At 38.8% G+C, this 23,942-nt stretch overlaps 1 protein-coding gene, 1 long non-coding RNA gene and 1 pseudogene across 6 annotated transcripts; 2 read left to right on the top strand and 1 right to left on the bottom strand.

The window, feature by feature from the left end:
• Nucleotides 1-469: 469 nt before the first annotated feature.
• On the top strand, nt 470-3,397 carry LOC137728735 (transcription factor VOZ1). Of its 4 annotated transcripts, none has more exons than XM_088678281.1 (6): nt 480-651; nt 1,094-1,345; nt 1,520-1,669; nt 1,862-2,384; nt 2,492-3,073; nt 3,174-3,397. In XM_088678281.1, exons 2-5 carry the CDS (start codon nt 1,118-1,120, stop codon nt 3,043-3,045), a joined length of 1,455 nt encoding a protein of 484 aa, XP_088534407.1. In that variant the 5' UTR covers nt 480-651; nt 1,094-1,117; the 3' UTR covers nt 3,046-3,073; nt 3,174-3,397. The 4 variants fall into 4 exon arrangements, with proteins under 4 accessions (XP_068323587.2, XP_088534407.1, XP_068323588.2 ...); XM_088678280.1 differs by having other exon boundaries at nt 497-853; XM_068467486.2 differs by having other exon boundaries at nt 470-853; nt 2,492-3,397.
• A 475-nt stretch (nt 3,398-3,872) lies between these two features.
• On the bottom strand, nt 3,873-5,916 carry LOC148693871 (uncharacterized). The gene is made up of 4 exons (XR_015952520.1): nt 5,699-5,916; nt 4,572-4,643; nt 4,111-4,273; nt 3,873-4,026 (listed from the first exon to the last, which is right to left on the bottom strand). It is a non-coding gene; the product is annotated as an uncharacterized LOC148693871 (long non-coding RNA).
• A 13,707-nt stretch (nt 5,917-19,623) lies between these two features.
• LOC148693870 (cyanidin 3-O-galactoside 2''-O-xylosyltransferase FGGT1 pseudogene) lies at nt 19,624-21,710 on the top strand (annotated as a pseudogene). Its single transcript, XR_015952132.1, has one exon. The product of XR_015952132.1 is annotated as a cyanidin 3-O-galactoside 2''-O-xylosyltransferase FGGT1 pseudogene (transcript).
• The last annotated feature ends 2,232 nt before the right edge of the window (nt 21,711-23,942 follow it).

Raw genomic sequence — 23,942 nt, 5'->3', positions numbered from 1 at the left:
AAAAAAGAAATGTGCAACAAAGTGAAAATTGGATGTCATAGACTACTCAGTTTCAAACTGTCATTAGTGAGATTGAGAATAATTCCAATTTTTTTTTAAATAAAAGGGGATCGTGGCTTCACCACGACACTTCGCCCTTGCAGATGCAGGAAAAACTCACAGAGCCATCTCAGCCTTCTTATGACGACCATGCCTCCCTATGACGAATCCGTGTGATTCACATATGTTAGCATTCAAACTTAAGATGTGATGTGTGAAATACGAATTTGAAATTTGTTCATAACTACTGTCACACCTCGTGATGGTTCCATATATTTAACTGGACCTTTATATTTTTGGATTTATGTATTTTAATCATCACAAGGCAAAGGGCAATTTTCTTATGAGAAAAATAATGGTGATTATGTCATTCGCCACCGCCCATGCATCCCACTCTTTCAACCCCTTTTACCCGCGTCCACGCTGGCGGCACTTGTGCTTTCACTTTCCACGGCGCGCCAGCCAGACACCGAGAAAGCGAAAGCGAGCGAAAAGAGAAGCCACCGCCCCTTCCTTCTACAGAAGTCAAGAGAGACCCCAACACAAATCCACACAAAAATACTCACCCAAAATTTGTTAACTGGCATCAAACACTTTGAGAGAGACTATTGGGTAAGCATCTCCTTTTCTGTTCGAATATTTCGACTTTCTCTTTTCTTTTTTATCTTTCTTACTTCCACACCTTTCGTCGTTGCCACCCCAAACCCTCTCGACCTCCCGATCCCAATTCTCTTTCGGTGGTGAGCTTGGATTAACTGCTGAATTTCATTCAATTCGCATACCATTTGTGCGCGGTTGCTTCTGATCAGTAGAGGTTCCACTTCCATTAGTATTGGTTTTCTTTCTGTTTAAGTTAATTTTATGGATTTAATCTGATTTATGGTGAATTTTCGTGATTGTTATTCGTAATTCAGGTTTTTTGGCTTTGTTTATATGCTAATCTTAGTGGGTTTTTGGTAATCTGAGATGGGTTTGTGTGTGTCTTGCTAAAGCCTTGATCTTGATGGATTTTCGATAATCTGAGTTGGGTTTGTGTCTGATTTGTGATTTGTAGGGTTTAGAAGGGGGCGGGCGTGTGATGAAGGGTTCAAAGAGCAATTGCAAGTCCGCTTCTCACAAGCTTTTTAAGGACAAAGCAAAGAACCGCGTTGATGACTTGCAGGGCATGTTCATGGACCTCCAGTTTGCCAGAAAGGAGAGCCGCTCCATCGATGCTGCACTCCTCGAAGAACAAGTGCATCAGATGCTACGCGAGTGGAAAGCCGAGCTAAACGAGCCCTCCCCGGCTTCTTCTTTGCAGCAGCAGGTAAGCATTTTGATCTTATCAAATACATATTTGTCTTGAGTGCATATGTGGAACTAGATATGTAATTAGAAGCGTCCTGTTGCGTTTATGTAATACATCAACTTATGAAATATGTGGTTATGCTTTTGCTTTAAAGGGTCTGGTTGTGAATTTTGGTGTTTATGGCGAATATAGGGTGGCAGTCTTGGTTCGTTCTCTTCAGACAATTGCCGGCTGTTGCAGCTATGTGAAGAGGAAGATGATGCCACTAGTCCATTAGCTGCACCGAAACCTGAGCCAAATGATCAAAACTTGCAAGTTGGAGGAAGTTCGGTCTTTCATGAGGTGGTTTCGCCCCCTTTGTTTTTCTTTTTGTTTGCTCTTTTCTGAACTGTTAACCGGTCTTTTTTTTTTTTCTTTTCAATTTCTTTTTGTTGTTTATCCATATAGCTATGTGCTTTGTTCTTCCACTTTGAAATGAAAAGTTAATCAGTTGTATATGAGCACTCACTGGTGGTTGCAAACGCCATATATCAGGGATTTAGTGTGAATCAAGGGCAACAGGAACATGCCATCCCGTTGGCTGATCAGTGCAAAAGCTCCCCTTCAGGAGTTCGCAATGTTGCTGTTAACAATTTGGAAGGGGCTAATCAATTGGACTATCATCAGTTTGAATTGCATAAAGACTTTGAGCAGAGTTTCTATCCTTGTTTTAGTGGCACAGCTTTGAGTGGGGAGGACACGTTGCCTCAGGTTTCTACTTATCTACCGAGTATTTTTCCTCCACCATCTGCTTTCTTGGGCCCAAAGTGTGCACTTTGGGATTGCCCTAGGCCTGCTCAAGGGATGGACTGGTGGCTAGACTACTGCAGTAGCTTTCATGCTGCTTTGGCATTGAATGAAGGACCACCAGGCGTGGGTCCGGTCCTTAGACCTGGGGGCATAGGCCTGAAGGACGGCCTACTTTTTGCTGCTCTTAGTGCAAAGGCACAAGGAAAAAATGTTGGTATCCCTGAGTGCGAGGGAGCGGCTACTGCGAAGTCTCCATGGAATGCACGTGGTAAGTGCATGTTAGCTGTTTTTATCCTCGTTTTGTTGTAAAATTTATTTAGAAGTCATGAGTGACTTTTGTTGTGAATTTAACTGATCAATTCCTTGTGGTTCCAGAACTCTTTGATCTTTCGGTTCTTGAGGGTGAGGTAATCAGGGAGTGGCTCTTTTTTGATAAGCCTCGACGAGCTTTTGAGAGCGGTAACAGAAAACAGAGGTCATTGCCAGATTACAACGGACGAGGTTGGCACGAGTCAAGGAAGCAAGTGATGAATGAGTTTGGAGGGCTGAAGAGGTCTTACTATATGGATCCTCAACCATTGAACCATTTTGAGTGGCACCTTTACGAGTACGAGATCAACAAGTGTGATGTTTGTGCCTTGTATAGATTGGAGCTGAAACTTGTTGATGGGAAGAAAAATTCCAAGGGCAAACTAACCAACGATTCAGTTGCTGATCTGCAGAAGCAGATGGGAAGGCTTTCTGCCGAGTTCCCCACCGATAACAAGCGCACTGTCAAGGGCAGGGCCAAAATTAACGCAAGGGTTGGTGTCGGAAATGTCTACTACTCTCCAAATCGAGGGGCAATCACAAATGCGACTTTTGACTACGGATCAGGTGCACCGTACGACTACCTTCTTGACGACGTCAACGGCTATTACCTAACCTAACCAAAGAACTTTGATGGGCTGGAGTAAGGTGCATGCCCATCCTTAATTTTCAGTTTACATTACGTAGTGTGGTAGCGTCATGCATTTCGACTATGAAGTCAAGCACATTTTTTGCTCTATATACACAGCGCGAATAGCTCGTTGCACGGAATGCCGCCGACGCTCGAGCATACTCTAACTTCGTCACTTGGTCGCACTGCATTTTTATAAACTAATTGTGATATGACGAAGGGTGGAATTGGATGGATGAAATGATCACCATTTGCCACCAATTATACTGTATTTGGGCATTAAACTTTTGTTTAGACGGCATGTCGTCTTCTTGGGTATATAATATCTGTCTAATTATGCAGTTTCTATGTTGTTTGTATGTTTTTAAAACCATCCCTCAGAAATTTGTAAATGCTGATTTTACAATAACTCATTAGGCAATTACTTCCATATAATATTTCTCTTCACTTTATATCCACAACATTAACGGTTCATCCATTAGATAAGAGAAACTTCGACAAGACTGCCTAACCAGGTCGGGTCCACGGGAAATGCTTCGTGACAGTTGCCCGAGCGTGTAAAATCACTTTCCTCGTGGGTGACCATCCTAAGTGCATAAATAACCAACACATAAAAGTTACAAAGTCAGATGTTCACATCACGTCTTCGTTGAAATCTTTAAAACTTGCTTAACAAGCATGGTTTGGTAATTATTTGGAACTACATTTCTAGGCATCAGGTCTTCCCCCTAAGCATCGCCATCATCTTCGACGTTGTTAACTCGCTCGCATTCATCAGTCCATTCGATGTAGCTGCAAAGTTACAACTTTCGACATGAATAAAAGTAGCTGCGGAATTGCAACTCTCACATAAATGCGTCCGCGCGTGTGTGACCAGGGGATTACCCTTTGGTGATAGACAGAGAGTTCGGAGAAAAAAGAGAGATAGAGGGAAATAAATTTAGTTACACTTCTATCGGTTCACATAAAGCTGCAAACAGAGAGGAAATCGGAATTAGATGAAAGCAATAAAAGAAACGCATAAATTCCTGAGAAATGACATTTTCATAACAACCTAATTTCGAGGGCAGATGAAGAGTTGAAGGCCATCACAAGCGAATCAGCGTTCAAAGGCGGCCAAACCATCCTGTAACTTCGTTCCTACGTTAATATTTTTTTTCTTACTAACCCGAATCTCCGCCGACAAATGTCATCCAGTTAAAATTCAGCTCCCAAGTCTGGAACGAAAGGGGATATAAGTTTCAAATCAAGGGACCAACTTTTGCACAGACCTTTGAGTTTGAGATGATGGTGGTGTTGAAGCTTTCTTGGCATATTCTACAAGAAGCTTCCCCAATCAAGTTCTTCATGTCGGTGAAGCGAAGAGAAACGATAAAAGCAAGTTACAAGACTAAAAAAACTGCAGAACCTAACATTCAATATGGTCTCCTAGAACTAGTTCCGGGTTATGGATTCCTCTTCAGATGGTTAAGAGAACTCAAAATACCAGACACGAAATCAAACAGAGGCACTCACATGCGGCATTCAACGCTTCTTAGGAGGCGGTTTTGCCGATGACTTCCTCTTCCCCATTGCTCAAAATGTTTTCTGCAACATCAGTATCTCCTCATTAAAGGTAGCAACAAGAGTGCTCCCGAATAGCAAATTTCGTTCTGAATAAAAGGAATTTGGGATTCACAAACAAGCATCTCAGCATTGTACAATGGCAAAGCATAATCCCATTCAAATAATTAAATATAAAATAAATAAATAAAGAGAATATCATAAATTATGAACAAATAATCAAATTATCTGCTATTTACCGGCAAAAGCATGCACGCAAAAATCCACCACAACAAGAACAAAAACCAAGTTTTATCCCGCTTTGCTTTGTGGAGTCTGCTGTATGAATTCTAGAACGCCACTACACTTGGTTTTGAATAAAGTTTTCCCCATGTACTCCATATCTTTTTTTTAAAGTCTCTTTCCACACAAAAATCCCCCATTTAAAAAAAAATCAAAGCATTGGTAATAAACCAAATGTGATGCCCCAAATTCCTAAACACATTTTAACCTAGACTACCAGATTTACCGTTCAAAAAAAAAAAATAACAACAAAACATTTTCCCACTAAGTAGAGTCGGCTGTATGAATTCTAGAACTCCATTGCGCTCAGATTTGTGCCACGTCTTCCGATAAATCCAAATACTCTTAAGTTTTTTTTTAGAGTCTCTTCTAAAAGTCTCCCTATTCATTTAAGATTTATTATCATAAGGATTTAACGAAAGATGACAGTGCCGGCTGTTGACTAACTGACGCCCTCCCCTTCCTCCTTTATCCGGGCTTGGGACAGACAATGTTAGATAAACCTACCGGAGTTTCAAAAAAGAAATACAAACGAAAAAAAATCATACGATCATTCTCAAAATTAATTTATTTTTCTAGTTTTATTCACAGCCGAACAAGAATCTGATAAATTTTCCATTTTCAAATTTTGAATAATATTTACCCAAAATTTATAGGATACGTAAGAAAACTACATTTTCTTTTTCCTCTTCGTTTTCTCGGGAACCAAACAGGTGCAATTTGTAAACATGCAGAAACTAACATAAATCAAATCCCAGAAAAACGATGAAATGTAACAGAGAAAGGCGAAATCTTACGGAAATCGGTGAAGAACGAGTCGACTTGGAAACTTGTTCTCTCTCTGCAGATTTTGGATTTATTGCTAAAAATGGTGTTCTTACGACCAGACTGATAAGAGACGCTTTAATTGTGCCAGGAGAACGAAGCGGTTCAAGCGGGAATCAAAACGATGCCGTGTGGTGTTTCTGTAGTTTGGGTCCAATCGGCGGTGGGCCGACTTCCAGGCCCAATCACTAATAACTTAGAGAATATTTTTGTTCATCATTTTATTTATTAGTGTTGAATGAGTTTAAATTTTGAAATTTGTTTGATAGATAAACACAAATCTCAAAAGTTAAACACATTCAAATAATAATACATAGGTTGGTGAACATTAGGACCACTTGAGAGTGCGGATCTTGTTTTATATGAACCGACAAATAAAAAGAATTGGTTTACAAAAATCAAATGGTTATTGACATCATAAGACTTATATGGTAAAATAGAAGGTTAGTTATAAGGCTTAGAAAGGTAGAAAATCAAAATATAGTTTGCATAAACAACTTTCAAACCCATTACATGCTAGAAACTTTAAACTCAAATTACATACAAATAGGTGAATTTCCAAGATGGACCCGGCCTGCCCGTATCATCCAGATAGACCGAACCCCCGTAACATAGTCTAGACCTCACTAGTGAGTAGGGCTGGAAAAAAAAATCGCAAAAATTCCGAACCATACTGAAAAAATTCCGATCCCAAACCGAAAAAATTCCGAACCGAAAATCCCAAAAATTTTGGTACCAATCCCAAACCGATCTTGAACCGTTCGGTACGGGAATCGGTCTCATATTTTTCTTTGTTTGGGAATCCCAAACCGATATATATATATATATATATATATATATACACACACATATATTATTTAATTAACCGTTCTTCTGTCCAATAACCTTTGGGAATCCAAACCAATATATACATATATATATTATTTAATCAACCATTCCTCTGCCCGATAACTTTAATCAACCATTCCTTTGCCTGATAACCTTTCTTCATTGCTTTTTCCTTTTTTTTATTCTTTCTTTATCTCATGACTCATGTCTGCCATCTTCACTAACCTTTCTTCTTTATTTTATTTCTTGATAACTCGCACTCTCATCTAGGGGTGGAAAAAATTCCCAAAAATCCCGAACCGAACCGAAAAAATTTCGATCCCAAATCAAAAATTTCCCAAACCGAAATTCCTGAAATTTTCAGGATGCTATCTCGAACCGATCCCAAAATTTCGGTATGGGATTCGGGATTGGCTTCTCAATATTTCGGGAATCCCATACCGAACCGAAAATATATAATATTAATTATTATATATATATTATTCTTTTATAATTGATGCTATTAGTTTCTAAGTCATGCTCTACAACCTGGAATGCCCTACACCTTGCATATTTTTCATGTTTTGTTTGATATTCATGTGGATTTTATTATTGCTGCTGCCATGGCTGATGATTTTAGAAGGCTTGATTCTTTTGTCTCTCAACATATTGCAAAAAGGGTTTAATTAATTTGAATTTTGACTATGATAAAAACAGTCAGGCATGCCAGTGTTCAATTAAATGGTAGTGTGAATGAAATGAAATTCCTAGTTCATGAATGTGTTCTTGAATTATATATTTGAAGAACAATTCATAATTTCATATTTCAATTTGGGATTCCCGATTTGTCCCAAAATCCCGTCTCGAAAAATTTTGGTTTGGGATTCGGGATATTAGTTTCGGTATGGTATCCCATATCGAACCACCCCTATTCTCATCTCTCAGACAACCACACACACTCTCTATCTCTCCCTCCACACACACACACTCTCTCCCTCCACCGAGTCCCTCAAATGCAGTAGGAAGCTCAAGGCCTCCAAATGCTTTCTCAATCTTCAAAAGCAGCCACACCCGCAACCTGCTTTTCCCAAAACACCATACCCATTGCAGCATTCGTCTGAGGAACCCAATCGTTCTTCCAAGACATCAAATCCATCGCTCAAGCCTGCAAAGTAGAGTAGCCCTTTGATGGCGATTTCATTTGGCAAGACATGGAAAAGCTCACACATCGATGATGGTCGATACCTGATTCTGTTCGATGCACTTCGCAAAGCCCTCAAACTCCCGAAGGCAGCAAAGACAAGCCCAGGAATGAGAGGGGTGGAGATGGGGGTGGGAAGGTCGACGAATCTATGATGAGGTATGGTCGTGTGGGTTGGTAGGGAAAGTGGGAGGTCGATGAATCCCGAACCATACCGAAATCCCGAAAAGATTTCGGGAATCTCAAAATTCGGGAATACCTTCATTTCAGTTCGGTTTTGATTTTCAAAACTCTGTCCCGAAAAAAATTGGTTTGGGATTTGGGATTCCATACCGAACCGCCCTACTAGTGAGTACGTAATACGTATCCATTTTGTGTTTGTATTAGAAAGCATGTAACTTCGATATAGTTGTGAATGTAATTGAGAATTAGAACTAGGGTTCTTTAGAAATAGGCCTTTGAACTCCTGTTTGCCAAACAAAAAATCCGTTAAATTTTAAACATTCAAATGAAACTCAAATTTCAAATAGACTACCATGTAGACAAATATATAACCAATTATTATAACATATTTACAACATATGCCACAAAATTCTAATTATTTATAAATCTTATTACTCACTCTAATTACGATGAGCAATTAAACCCGTATTTATAGATTTCCGAATCTTCTTAAGTGTTTGGGGATTTTGAGTGCTTGAGAGGTTTAAAGTTTCAAAACTTCAGCATCTGGGCATGAAATGATTTTTGAATCCTTTCTTTATCTTGGAACCTCGCATTTATAGACTCTTCAAGTCTTGCCTACGGATGAATTTGACCTTGATTGTGGGCTTGATTAATTGATGAAAGAACCAAGACTCGATTTGTGAGCCGGTTCGTAATTTGACTCCATCAATCAACATTTGATTTAATTAAATTAAAATCAAATAATTCATTTTCACCAAGTGTTGACACATGTCCTTCTTGATAACTCGTCTGATTTTGATGAGTCACATCCATGTGTACAACTTGTGTATGCATGGCGTATATCATGTATGCCTTAGCATGTCGAAACTTTAATGTGTTGGTGAACATTTATTTCAACAAAATTTCAATGTCTACAAAAATATAATACAAAAATGAAAGTTATCTATTTTTTGTCAAAGTGAGAATCGCGATCTAGGCATATTAGGCGGACGCCTAGCCGGTTTAAGTGGGCGCTTAAACAGGTTTAGTCGTCATTTTTTTAATTTACAAATACCTAAAAATTAATCGAATCGATGACCAACAACCTAGCGCGCATAAATTTTTAGAACAATGATTAAATAGATAAATGCATGATTTTGATAGATGAGAAACCATCGACATCCATATTTAATATAGGGACCATACTCATTGTCATTGCAGTGCATACATCAAGGTCTCTCTCATAGAGTTATTAATGTCAGTAAAACCAGATGGCTGCTTTGCTTTGGCCAGGCCAGTTCGATAATTGCTTACGGCTAGCGAAGAGAATTAATGCACATCTTGGCGATGCCACTGGCACTCGGCACTCCATGCGGTTTTGCACCTGTGGTTTAGAGTTTTAAGGGTTTACAGTAAAAGTTAGGTTACATTGCCTATCAACTTTCGTCTGGTTTGTATTTTTGTTGCAATATAATTGCAAGATGTCAAGGTAAAAAAAACAATTAACTTGCTGAAGCTCAATAGAAAAAAAAAAAAAAAAAAAATCAGTTGTACAAGAGGGAAATTTGGCGGGCCAACATTGCATTCCCATTAAGTTTGCAGACCAACTGCATTTGAAAGCCTTTACGAACTTTCATATTTATTTGACACTTCTGAATTTGGAGGAGCCTCCGCCGTCTTCTCCGTCCGTCTGCCATCGGCCTCTGCCGTCTTCTCCGTCCGTCTGCCATGGGCATCTGAAAAACAGGTTTCTTCGGTTCTGGGAGAGTCTTATGAGAAATCCTTAGGTCATCTTCAACCGAAAGGGATTGGCCTCGTCTAGAATTATAGCCTTGCAAAATATTATTTTTAAATGAATAGTGTCAGACCATACTCATATTATCTCTAACTGAAGGGGTTAAATATAGCCCCTTCAATAATTTATTAGTTTCAATTTTATACTTTAAATTATTAGTTAATTTAATTTAATTACATTTGAATGTTTTTAAATCTAGCCGTTGAATTTAAATTAATTATTGTAACTGATGAGTTAAGCTCAAAAAAAGGGACTAAGAAGGGAGTTACATTTGGCCAGCCCGATGCCCATTTGGCCAAATAATAGTCTAGTGGGTTCCATAGGTTTGTCTACGGTTGGATATGAGTTTTTGGACAAATCATGCCATTTGTTTGCTTTTGGACCTTTAACCCTATCCATTAGAAATGACCTTATGTGGGATCCTTTGTGACGCATTGTGGTTCGGGGTCTTTATCGGAGTCGCTAGTGAATGAGTGCCAATTAGTGCTGCTTCCAATTGTAGTAAGAAACAAATTTCAACGGTAGAAATATTTTACTTCGTATAATTTGCTACAAAAATATTATTTATACAATCTATTTGTACTAATGCTATCTACCTTTCTCATTTTCCTTTTCCAGCTTGTCTTTTCCACTCAATTCATGCCATGTGAAATCAACTTACACATACATTTATGTATTTAATGTGTAGAAATTTTTTTTTTCTCTTTCCTAATATCCCCCTAATTAATATTTCAGATTTTAACTAAAGAATTGTTGCTTCTCATTTTTATTTTCTCAAAAAAAAAAAAAAAGTTGTCCTTGTTCTTTTTTCAAATGCATTATTCTAATAGGAGGCCAAAGTTAACCGAGAATTGGTATACAACAAAAAAAAAAAAAAAAAAAAAAAAAAAGAAGAAAAGAAAATGGCAAATGAGATTTCAAAGTGGAAAATAAAATGCTGATATAAGATTTTTTTTCTTAATTGTTTAACTTTGTTTAATTGCTTTCTTTGTATAACAATTTGCGCAAATGGCTTTACAAAAGTATGATGCTTATAAATTATAATGCTTGAATATTGATAAACAGTAGGCAGTGACCTTCTATATTATTTTTTGTGGAAACTAAAATTTCTCAATAGATGGCAAAGCAGAAAAAAAAGAAAAAAAAACCGTCAAAAATAAATTATAAAAAAAGGGGAAGAAGGAGACCACGACTCCATCAAGAGCTTAAAAACATAACCTTTTTAAAATAAAATAAAATTCTAAAACAAATAAGAAATGTTTATTATCTAAAGTAATTAATAAAACACTCATTGTCAACCAAAATCCTATGAAATCACTAGTCTAATCCTCTAATTAATACAGAACATGAATAAGAAATATAGGGCAAAAATGTAATTTCACACAACCAAATTTTGCTGTTTTTTTTTTCAAAGACACACCTACATGTAATCCTAATATATCTCTAATTAAAAAAAAAAAATTCCCACTCCCACATTCTTTATCACTCTATTTCTCTCTCATTCTATTTCAAAAACAAAATTAAAAATTTTCTCACACACTTTGTGTGTGCCCATATGCTAGGTTTTTTTTTAATAAAACACTCATTGTCATCCAAAACTCTATGAAATCACCAGTTTAACCCTCTAATTAAAATAGAACCTGAATAAGAAATATGGGGTAGAAATGTAATTTCACACAACCAAATTTTGCTGTTGTTTTTTTTCAAGGACTCACCTACATGTAATCCTAATATATCTCTAATTAAAAAAAATTAAAAAAAAAATTAAAAACTTCCCACTCCCACATTCTCTATCACTATATTTCTCTCTCCTTCTATTTCAAAAACAAAAGTAAAAAATTTTCTCACACACTTTGTGTGTGCCCATATGCTAGTTTTTTAATAAAAAAAGAGAAGTTATAATTGTTTGGTTAAAATCTGAAACATTAATTAGAGGCATATTGAGAAAGGGAACTGTTATTACCACTTCAAAAATGTCATTTTACACTTCTCACAAGTATATTTTTCTTTCTAATAATAGAAAGTTTGGAGTGCCAAATGAGATTTTTAGAATGCTAATAACAGTGTCCTTGAGAAATAGAAGAATACAATTCTCCACAAATTAAATATCTATAAGGGTAATGCTAGGAAAACTAAATTTGAAGACAAAGGTTTGAAAACTAAAGGACATGAAAGTTGATGATTGATTTATTACTTAAACGTTGATAAACGTACTTATTCCCAGTGGTGGATCTACAGAGGGACCTGAGAGGTCCCAGGACCCCTCAGCGACCCTAAATCACTACTAGAAATCTTCTGGGAGACCTCTCATACTCGAACACGAGGTATGTGCTGCTGTGCAGGTTGCAGGTTGTAGCAGAGGAGAAGACAGCCATGGAGAAGAAAGAAAACAGGGACTCTTTTAACAATTGGTCCAAAAAACGGCAGTGTTTTGGCCAATTGTTAATTTTAAAGCCCAGCCCCACATATTTCCCCAGAGTTCCCTCTTTCCCTGCTGCTTTTCCCCTAATTCCCCATTCTTTGGTTCCCTCTTTCCCCCCATTTCAAAACCCTAAATTTCTAATCCCACCCAATCCCATATTATAATTACATTACTCCAATATCTGTTACGCCCCGACCCACGAATAAAGACTATTCATGAGCTAGGGTGCGAATAAAGACTATTCACGAGCTAGGATGTGAGCCTTATCTTAACTATAGAAATCAATTCTACAACCAAGATATGGTGGAAAATAAAGTTTAATTACAACAATTTCACCGTACAACATATAAAATTTTTTGAATACGCATCAGAAATAAAATATTAATATGCAAAATTAATTCATAACAAAAGTACCAACTAAAATAATAATTAAATTGTAACACTTATTTCAAGTGCATGAAACATATGCAGATGAGATGGATGAATGTACTCACTCCCTTCTAATCCCGTTAACACATACCTAAGGCACCCAAGCCTGCATGTCCCATACCATTCTTGTCGTATCCTGGCTCGGGCCCCCACCACACCCCGGGCTCGACTCCACCGTAACACGATATTGTCCGTTTTGGGCCCCGACTACACCCTCACGGTTTTGTTTCTGGGAACTCACACGAGAACTTCCCAGTAGGTCACCCATCATGGGAATGCTCTCGCCCCTAACTCGCTTAACTTTGGAGTTCTCATGGAACCCAAAGCCAGTGAGCTCCCAAAAGGCCTCGTGCTAGGTAAGGATGGGAATATACATATAAGGCTTACAAGATCCACTCCCCTGGGCGATGTAAGATGTAACAATGCTTATACCACTTGGCTCCAAGTACTTTAGAGTATGAGTTAACTCCTGTTCATCCCTTAAACCCAATTTTTGTAATTAAATTCTCAGTTTCCACTTTATTAAACATGCACTTCCCCCGACGTCTAATTGTATATTCAAGCCTTGCACCCTACGCCTGACATATACAAGATTTTATTATTTTTATAATCAACCAATTTGTATACTCAAGCCCTGCACCATACGCTTGACATATACAATGATCATTATTTTCTATTCAAGGCAAACTTCAGCCCTTGAATATCCTCACAACTTAGATACTTTACACAAGTGAGCACTTGACACAATACAACTCTTTGTCTTGCTTTGCAGTGCATATGTATATGCCATGTTCACATAGATATCAATACTCACACTTTATCTTACAAGCCTGCAAGCTTCAACATAAATCATAATATTAATAACAAAGTAATAATTTATAATCCATCATATAAAGCATTGCTCGCTGACCGCTCCATATATGTTTTTCCAACATTTCGTCCATCTTGGTCGGGCAACGTGTTTTTATTAGAAAAGAATAGACATCCATGTTAGAGAAAATAATTGTTACAGTGCAATATATGTCTCAAAGGCCACAAGGCATGGAATCATGTTTCTAGCTTTTCGCTTTCCAAACATCATCTTTCATTTTTATTTTAGCCCACCACTTCTACTTCTTTAATATTGCTGAAACTATCAGCTGTTCAAACTGGGATATAAGTCAGCACATAGATTAGATTGTCCTGGTTTTTGGATATGTTATAGAGGAGAGATGATAAGGAACAACTTTTGTGAAGGAAGTGTTTCGATCCAAGCTACGAAAAATGGGGTTTTGGTACTCATAACATGGATGTCCAGTTTTCTGCGGGATTATAGACTGAGTTGGTATTTTAAACATATTGGAAGATCGCACCGTTAGATTTTCTTGAAATTTTGATATATCATGATAGAGAGATAGTCAAACAACTCTCATGAAGAAATTACTAAAATATAATCTATGGATGTTAGTGTTTGGTCTGTACGAATTTTCTAGTTTTTGGATAATTTTCTTTTGATAGATGAAAATGATGGTAATTTGATGGAGAGATTTGTTGGGTAAGTTCTCATGTATTTTCTGGGTTTTGTCTCACACTTTTGTACATCATTCTCAAGGGAAAATAAATGAAGATTTTTTATGGTTTGTTGGAAGTACTTCTCATGTAAATGCATAAACAACTTAAGATTTAAGTGGTTTGCCAAATCGACTACAATACATTCACTGAAGTTTGCTTTCATTGTATTTCACTATATATATAAGGGACTTTACAAATACAATGAGAGATGGCTTAAAGCCTTAACAATATGTAAAAGAAAGGTAATTGAGTAATATGAAAGGGATGATGGCTTTTTATTGGAGTTGTTCTTTTTCTTCCTTTTCCTCCTCTCTCTTCTTTCTATGTCTTCCGTTTGGTGAGTGCTCCTTCCTTTATAGAGATTGTATTGCATCTTCCTCTCCAGATAATCTCCACAAGTGTGCCAATAGAAAGAAAGCAAGTGTTGTACCAATCATAAAATGTGTTCCAATAGAAACACACCAATTGTTAACCTAATCATCACCATGAAATGTGCTCCAATCACAATACAACAAATGTTATCCTAATCTTTAGCAATGAAATGTGGTCCAATAGAAAAACCACAAGTGTGAAGCTAATTATGAACTATGAATTATATGCAAGATGTTCCTTGCACCCAAAGGCCACGTCCAAACACTTTGGGGAATGAATCCTCACCAATTATCAACCATGATATGTGGTCCAATAGCAAAACAAATGTGAAGTTAATCAATATCATGCAAGGTGAATAAACACTCAAAAGCCACGTTCAAAGTCTAAGGGATATGCATCCCACCCATTCTCACCTCATTGGAAAATTTGGAATGATAGATTGAAGCATTGAAGAGAGAATGTAAACAATTAATTGAAATTCCCCTAGGCTAGTAAGTAAGGACTCTAAAACAATAACAACATATTGCCACATGCATGCCAATACATACACATACCTAGTCTATGGCTCTTTATAGACTCACACCTTTCCAATGTTTAGGGGTGAGTAATCTCTCTACATTAACTCAACTTGCCAACTCACTCCTACTTGGTAAAAATATCAAACCAAACTCAACACCTAGACACACATATAAGCCAAAGGGTTCCCACCTCCACTGTGACATCCCACATCGCCCAGAGGAGTGATCCTTATATGTATATTCCCATCTCTACCTAGCACGAGGCCTTTTGGGAGCTCACTGGCTTCGGATTCCATGGGAACTCCTAAGTTAAACGAGTAGCGCGCATGAGTACTCCCATGATGGGTGACCTACTAGGCAGTTCTCGTGTGAGTTCCTAGAAACAAAACTGTGAAGGTGTGCTGGGGGCCCAAAACGGACAATATCGTGCTACGGTGGAGTTGGGCCCGGGAAGTGGTTCCGCCCGGGCGGGGATGTGACAATTTGGTATCAGAGCCTAACCTTGGTTACGTGTGTGCTAACGAGGACGTTGGGCCCCTAAGGGGGGTAGATTGTGACAACCCACATCGCCCAGGGGAGTGATCCTTATATGTATATTCTCATCTCTACCTAGCACGAGGCCTTTTGGGAGCTCACTGGCTTCGGATTCCATGGAAACTCTGAAGTTAAGCGAGTAGCGCACGAGAGCACTCCCATGATAGGTGACCCACTGGGAAGTTCTCGTGTGAGTTCCCAGAAAAAAAACCGTGAGGGTGTGCTGGGGACCCAAAGAGGACAATATCGTGCTACGGTGAAGTCGGGCCAAAGAAGTGGTTCTGCCCAGGCCGGGATGTAACAATTTACTCATCCATCCTCCCTAGGGGCTCGACATCCTCGTCGGCACACCACGTCTAGGGTTAGGTTCTGATACCAAATTGTCACATCCCCGCCCGGGACGGATCATTTTCTGAGCCCGCTCCACCACCGTAGCACCATATTGTCCTCTTTGGGCTTACCATTCCCTCACGGTTTTGTTTTTGGGAACTCACGAGCAATTTCCTAGTGGATCACCCATCATGGGATTGCTCTAGCCCCCTTCTCGCTTAACTTCAGAGTTCCTACGAAACCCGAAGCCAGTGAGCTCCCAAAAGGCCTCTTGCTAGGTAGAGATGAGAATATACATATAAGGATCACTCCCCTGGGCGATGTGGGATGTCACAATTAAATTATCATATCCCGGCCCGGGGCGGATCACTTCCCGGGCCCGCTCCAACATTGTAGCACGATATTGTCCGCTTTGGGCTTACCATTCCCTCACGGTTTTTTTTTTGGGAACTTATGAGGAAATTCCCAGTGGGTCACCCATCATGGGATTGCTCTAGCCCCATTCTCGCTTAACTTTAGAGCTCCTAAAAAACCCGAAACCAATGAACTCCCAAAAAGCCTCGTGCTAGGTAGGGATGGGAATATACATATAAGGATCACTCCTCTGGGCGATGTGGGATGTCACAATCCACCCCCTTTAGGGGCCCGACGTCTTCGTCGGCACACCACGGCCAGGGTTAGGCTCTGATACCAAATTATCACATCCCAGCCCGGGACGGATCACTTCCCGAGCCCACTTCACCACCGTAGCACGATATTGTCCGCTTTGGGCTTACCATTCCCTCACGGTTTTGTTTTTGGGAACTCACAAGCAACTTTCCAGTGGATCACCCATCATGAGATTGCTCTAACCCCCTTCTCGCTTAACTTCAGAGTTCCTACGAAACCCAAAGCTAGTGAGCTCTCAAAAGGCCTCGTGCTAGGTAGAGATGAGAATATACATATAATGATCACTCCCCTAGGCGATGTGGCTTACTGGCTTGAGTTGCTTTCTGAGCTGACTAAAGTGCATAATGTTTTTCACGTGTCCATACTTCGTCATTATGTTACTGATCCGTCACATGTGATACCTCCTCAACCATTGGAACTTAATCCGGATTTGACTTATGATGAGGAACCAGTAACGATTCTGGATTGGAAGGAAAAGGTTCTGAGGAACAAGACTGTGAATTTGGTGAAAGTTTTATGGAGGAATCATTCAGCGGATGAGGTTACTTGGGAGATTGAGGATCGGATGAGAGATTTGTATCCTCAGTTGTTCTTTGATCGAGTACTTGAAACCCAAATGGCTGATGAAGAAACTCAAGAAATAATTCAAGCTAGGAATCAGGAGAAGAGGAAAGACCTTAGAGTTCGTGAATCGGATGACATGCTTATGCAGGAGAGTAGGATGTTTGTGCCTAATAATTTGGATTTAAAGAAATCAATTCTCGATGAAGCACATATCTTGGCTTATGTTATGCATCCAGGAGCTACTAAAATATATCATACCATTCGACCATTTTATTATTGGCCGGGTATGAAGAGGGAGATAGCTGAGTATGTGAGTAGGTGCGCCGTTTGCCAACAAGTTAAAGCTGAAAGGAATAAGCTGTTTGGGTTGTTGCAGCTGCTTCCCGTTCCAGAGTGGAAATGGGAAAACATTACTATGGATTTTGTGTACAAGCTTCCGCGTACATATAATGGTTTTGACGGCATTTGGGTGATTGTTGATCGACTTACTAAGTCAGCACATTTCATTCTAGTGAGGGAAAAGTATTCTTTGGGCCCCGAGCACACCTTCACGGTTTTGTTTCTAGGAACTCACACGAGAACTTCCCAGTGGGTCACCCATCATGGGAGTGCTCTCGCGTGCTACTCGCTTAACTTCGGAGTTCCCATGGAATCCGAAGCCAGTGAGCTCCCAAAAGGCCTCGTGTTAGGTAGAGATGAGAATATACATATAAGGATCACTCCTTTGGGAGATGTGGGATGTCACATCCACACCCAAATTATTAGCTTCTATTAATTACGAACTTCCACCTTAACCTATCTAGAGTGGTGACTAACCCCTTCTCTTTATTCTCTAATGATTGGCAAAACTCTACTTAGCTTTTGTGAGAAAATAAAGCCAAACTCATGCACTTAGATACATGCACATATGCTATATAGACTTCCACTCCACATTTATAGTGGTGAGTAATCACCAAATCATTAACTCCTAATGTTACAAACTCTCCACCTCATCTTTGAGAGAAAAATAACAAAAAAAAAAACTACTCATTTAGTCCAACCTCAAACTCTCGGCCCTTTGTGAGGAAAATCAAACCAAACTCATTTAATCTCCCTTCTCCAATTCAAACTAAAAATATCTCTAATTACATATGAACATGAAATAGCTAGCTTTTGAAATAATCTTGTAGCAAAAAAAGGATTTTACATTGAAACTATTTTATATATCGAAAGTAGGTTATTGCATAAAATAAATATAATAAAATCATTACATAAAAAAATAATTACCCACATACACACGTGTGTGTGTGTGTGTATATATATATATATAATCACTTTTTTTTTTAAATACGGGGTATTACAATATCATACCTCCACTTGTTTCAATTCTCCACTCCACCACTATTTGATATTCTAATCTAATCTCAATTGAATTATATTAGATATTGGTGGAGATTTTTAGTCTATTATTGAAATGTTTTATGTTTGTATACTCATTTTATATACTGAATTGCTTATTTGCTTGGCATGTTTGAGTCTGAATGATTCATTTGTAGCCTTTGATAAAGAAAAGTTGGTTCACCTTACTCAGATGTATCCTAAAGATTTCACAGATTGAGATAGATCAGCACTTCAAGATCAACTTGATATTTATATTCATTTTGTGCATTCTGCTAATGATTTTTCTCAATTGCAGGGGATTAATGATCTTGCTAAGAAAATGGTGGAGAAAGGGTTGCATCAAACATTTGCATATGTATATTTGCTTGTTCAGTTGGTTTTGGTTTTACTGGTTGCAACCGCTTCAGTGGAGAGGACATTTTCCGCTATGAATATCATTAAGGGTCAACTTCGCAACAAAATGGGAGATCAATGGTTGAGTGACAGTTTAGTTGTTTACATTGAGAAAGATGTTTTTTCATGTATTGGTAATGAAGTTATCATGGTGGACGCTTGAATTAGGATTTTATAGCTTGTAATGTTGTTTTGCGTATGATTTTTGAATGAAATGTATTATATTTAACTTTTCAATGTTATTTTTGTCTATAAATTTTTTGACCTTTATTATTGGAACCCCCCAAGTTTAAAATTCTGGATCCGCCACTGCTTATTTTTAGTTTTCTTAGCATTACTTAATACATAAATGTAGTGTAAAAGGCAAATGAGCGAGGAAGACAAATAAAAAAACGTAAATGAAAAGGTTAGTTAGCATTCATCATTTGATATATCCAAATATATATTTTTAAATTTTTTTATAAAAGAAAACGATATTATCTATACTAAGAAAGAGGAGTAGTCTTAGCCTCATAATGAGCTAGCAATAATGTGATTCAAACTCGCATTTGGCGAGAATCGAACCTAAGACCTCTTACTTACAAATAAAAAAAAATATCATTAGATCGTAATTCTAAATGAAGATATATCCAAACAATTGAATCACAACACCATGCAAGACCGGGGACCGCTTAGAACCACTAGCTTTTGACTCTGCATCTTCTTCTGCAAGTATGCAAGACCGGGGACCGCTTGGAACCACTACCACTAGCTTTTGGCACTACGTCTTCTTCTGCAAGTGGTGTGCAGCTGTCGATCGGTGCATGCAGTGCTTCATGTCCTTCATTTAAATTGACCTGGGAAACAAATCAAAACCACAATCGATCTCAAGTATTATCACAAACCGTAGCCTTTGCCCTTTGCTGCAAGTATGAGTAATTACCGGCCATTGCCATCCCTTCACATTGCAATGTATCCATGGTTTGCCATGGGACACTTAACCCCCTACCTCCACCTCTCCAACATGCTAGCCGAAAGAGGCCACAGAATCTCCTTCTTCGTACCAACCAAAACCCAGCAAAAATTACAAGCTTTAAACCTCCACCCTCATCTCATATCCTTCATCCCCATCACCGTCCCTCACGTCGACGGCCTTCCGCCGGGCGCCGAAACCACAAACGATGTCCCCTTCCCTTCCTACTCTCTCCTCATGGACGCCATGGACCTCACTCAGCCAGCAATCCTGCAAGCAATCTGTGAACTAAACCCTAATTTTGTTTTCTTCGACTTCACGCCATGGTTGCCAAAATTATTACGTCAGCTAGGTACGGGCATTAAATCTATAAACTACATCATTATTAGTCCTGCGTTTGTGGGTTATGTGAGAAGCCCAGAAAGAAAAGTACTAATGGAGAAATCGGTGTTGACGGAAGATGATCTTATCAACGATCTTATCAACCCGCCGCCATCTTTTCCACCATCTTCAATCAAGCTACCAGCACACGAAGCTCGAATGCTGGCGCCATTCCTGCTGAAGGAGTTCGGCAGCGGGAAGAAATTCATCGAGCGCCAAATCATCTCCTTGAACGACTGCGACGCGGCAGCTTTCAGGGCTTGTAGGGAGATGGAAGGGAAGTACTGCGATTATCTTGAAACCCAATTGAGAAAGCCGGTGCTTCTCGCAGGGCCGTTGGTGCCAGAGACCCCGACTACAGAGTTGGACGAGAAGTGGGCAAAATGGCTTGAAAGTTTCGAAGCCAAAAGCGTGATATACTGTGCATTTGGAACTGAATGCGTTCTGAAAATTGATCAGTTTCAAGAATTGTTGTTGGGTTTTGAGCTCACGGGTTTACCCTTCTTCGCTGCACTGAAGCCGCCGATGGGAGTTGAAGCGATCGAGTCAGCGTTGCCGGAAGGGTTTGAAGGGAGGGTAAAAGGAAGAGGGGTTATGAGTTGGGGTTGGGTGCAACAACCATTGATATTGAAGCACCCTTCTGTGGGGTGCTTCGTGACGCATTGTGGTTCATCGTCGTTGATGGAGGGGCTGGTGAGCGAGTGCCAGCTTGTTCTGCTGCCGAACGTGGCGGATCAGATAGCCATTGCAAGAGTGATGGGTCGTGATCTGAGAGTTGGAGTGGAGGTAGAGAAAGGAGAGGAAGATGGGGTTTTTACGAAGGAGGGTGTTTGCAAGGCTGTGAGAGATGTGATGGATGCGGAGAGCGAGGTGGGGAAGGAAGTGAGGAGAAACCATGCAAAGTTGAGGGAGGTTCTTTCCAGTAAAGGGCTTGAGAACTCCTACATTGACAGTTTTGTGGAGAAGCTGCATGCGCTGCTTGGCTTAAATCAGTAAAGTTTGATAGAGTATAAGTATTGAAGCTTTGTTGATCGCATTCTGTTTCACGACGGTGACTGCATCACAACTTCAGATTCTTCAATCTCCAGTTACGGCCCTGATTCCTTCAGTTTCAACTTCAGTGAGTATGTAACTTGATGACTTGATTTACCTAAATTGGCACTTCCAATTGCAACTCATGCTGGAAAATAATTGTTTCATGGGATTTGTAGATGTATCTTATCCATGTCCGACTCAGCACACCTCTCAATCCGGTGACTTTAGTATAAACTCTACCGACTCTTATTCTTTTGTGGAAAGTGATGCTTTTGTTGTCTGGAAGATGCATGATCGTGCCATTATGCAATTAATTACTTCTACACTTTCACCTGTTGCTATGTCATGTGCAATTGGTAGCTCGAGTTCTAAAGAATGTGGATTAGGTTGAAAGAACAGTTCTCAACTGTTTCTAGAACTAGCATTATTTTCCAAATGAAATCCAATTTACAAACTATTAAGAAAGGCTTAGATACTATCACTCAATACCTGTATAGAATAAAAGAAGTCAGAGACTATCTGACTGCAACGGGAGTTTATTACACTGATGAGGACATTGTAATTCTTGCTCTGAATGGTCTGCCACCTGAATATAGTTTTTGGTGTGTTATTTGGGGTGCTGAGAGTGTTTTTAGCATTAAAGTGTTGAGATCACAGTTGCTTGCTGAAGAAGCATTTGTTGATAACTCTTCAACTGCACCATTTCTCTCTGCTATGGTTGCTGGTACTGCTTCTTCTGCATCCAAAGGAATTGGCTTCAAAAATCTTCTAGTTAATCATCTTTCATTTCTGGGGGTTATAAACCTGTTCATGGCAATTATGTTGGCTCTCGTCTCAGTCCAATTATGCATAGATGCCATCCTCGTATGGTCAATCTTATTCAATGCCAGGATATTCAATGTCATCCCAACAATATCAATCTCAGCAACCATCTATGCAGGCTATGCATACTGCAATGACAAATTTCTCTCCAAAATCCACTCCTCAACAACCTCCAAAAAGCAACCAAGTTAACTCAGAATTCACTATCTGTGCATAAAGTCTGCTTAGACAACAACTGTTGGCTTATCTTTGATGCACTTTGTTTCTAAGGACAAGGCCACACAGAGGATTCTCTACAAAGGGTTGTGCAGTAATGGATTATATCCCATCCCACTTGCTTCATCCAATTCTGTAACAACCAAATCCACGTCACTAGCTCAAACACATCTTGGTCAACTTGCTCTTTCATCCACTTGGCATAGTAGATTAGGACATCCATCAAATAATGTTGTGTCTCAGATGTTGAATAAAGCTCATTTGCCATGTAAAAACACAAATGTAATGACTAAATCCACATCACATTCGTTTCATAAGCTTATGGTGAACAGTAAAAAATACATTAGGCTCACTAACATGGAGGTAACAAAAGGTTTTAAGAATTTAACGTGGTTAATCATGTCTATAAAAAATAAAAATAAATAAAAAAAAGGAGTTAAAATGTACGGAATTTAACGTGGTCAATCATGTCCATAAAAAAAGGGGAGTTAAAATGTACGGAATAATCTTAAGATCAAACATCCATGCCTTTTACTGATTTGATTAAACATTTTTTTTTTTGTCATAATTTTGGTGCTATATGAACATTATATTGTAACAAATTTCCTATAATCTAGCATTTTGATTATACTCTCATCCGTTAGAGATAATTGTAAAAAAAAGAAAGTTGGTTAGATTCAATTTATTTTCACTATAATACTACAATTTAACAATAATTATATACGATTTAAGATATTTTCTTTCCAAAATAGTTTTGTCACATCCCGGTCTCCCACCTTGAAGATATTGTCCGCTTTGGCATTCCCTCTGGACTATGTCGCAGCAGAGCTACCGCACGGTTTTGTTCTTGTGGCCGAGTGTTAGTCCGCAGACCACATCTCCCACCACAAAAGGCCTCTTCAAAGTTGAAGCACCATGCATGGATATATAAGGCCCAAAGACCACGCCCTCACGGGCGATGTGGGATACTACAATCCACCCCCCTTAGGGAGCCCGACGTCCTCGTCGGCACACCACGACCGTGAGTCTGGCTCTGATACCAAATTGTCACATCCCGGTCTCCCACCTTGAAGATATTGTCCGCTTTGGCATTCCCTCTGGACTATGTCGCAGCAGAGCTACCGCACGGTTTTGTTCTTGTGGCCGAGTGTTAGTCCGCAGACCACATCTCCCACCACAAAAGGCCTCTTCAAAGTTGAAGCACCAGGCATGGATATATAAGGCCCAAAGACCACGCCCTCACGGGCGATGTAGGATACTACAGTTTAAAATATTTTTAAATCCCACAAAATCAAACATACCGAAATAAGTTTTTCTTTTAGTATGTTAAGAGAAAATAGGATTTAGAATAATATAAACATACCAATACACAATGTGTACAAAATTAAACGTACCAAAATAAAAATAATGTACCAATATTAATAATATGTATCAAATCAAACGTACCAAAATTGTAAATAAACGTACCAATTAATGATTTTTGTAAATTCAAACGTACTCACAAATAATATATAGTAATGTATTGTACCTAATAATAATTCATCAACAACTATACTTAAAAAAAGAGCAAAATAATAATAATAATAATTTCATAGAAAAATTGAAAAAATTACACAGAGCTTTTATGTTGATCACCAACTATTTGAAAAAAAAAAAAAACTATGATCGAAAAAACATATG

Source organism: Pyrus communis, chromosome 10 (genome assembly GCF_041283825.1).
Source record: "Pyrus communis isolate YQ-2024b chromosome 10, ASM4128382v1, whole genome shotgun sequence".
Classification (NCBI taxonomy): Eukaryota; Viridiplantae; Streptophyta; class Magnoliopsida; order Rosales; family Rosaceae; genus Pyrus; species Pyrus communis.
Note: the sequence above shows the minus strand (reverse complement) of the source record. Positions and strands in the feature narration are given on the sequence as shown.

Bases quoted from the DNA above. Each gene is read 5' to 3' on its own strand.
- LOC137728735 (XM_068467486.2), top strand. From the start codon at position 1,118: ATGAAGGGTTCAAAGAGCAATTGCAAGTCCGCTTCTCACAAGCTTTTT. The intron at 1,670-1,861 runs GTGGTTTCGCCC...GCCATATATCAG, and splicing joins GAAGTTCGGTCTTTCATGAG to GGATTTAGTGTGAATCAAGG. The intron at 2,385-2,491 runs GTAAGTGCATGT...TTGTGGTTCCAG, and splicing joins GTCTCCATGGAATGCACGTG to AACTCTTTGATCTTTCGGTT.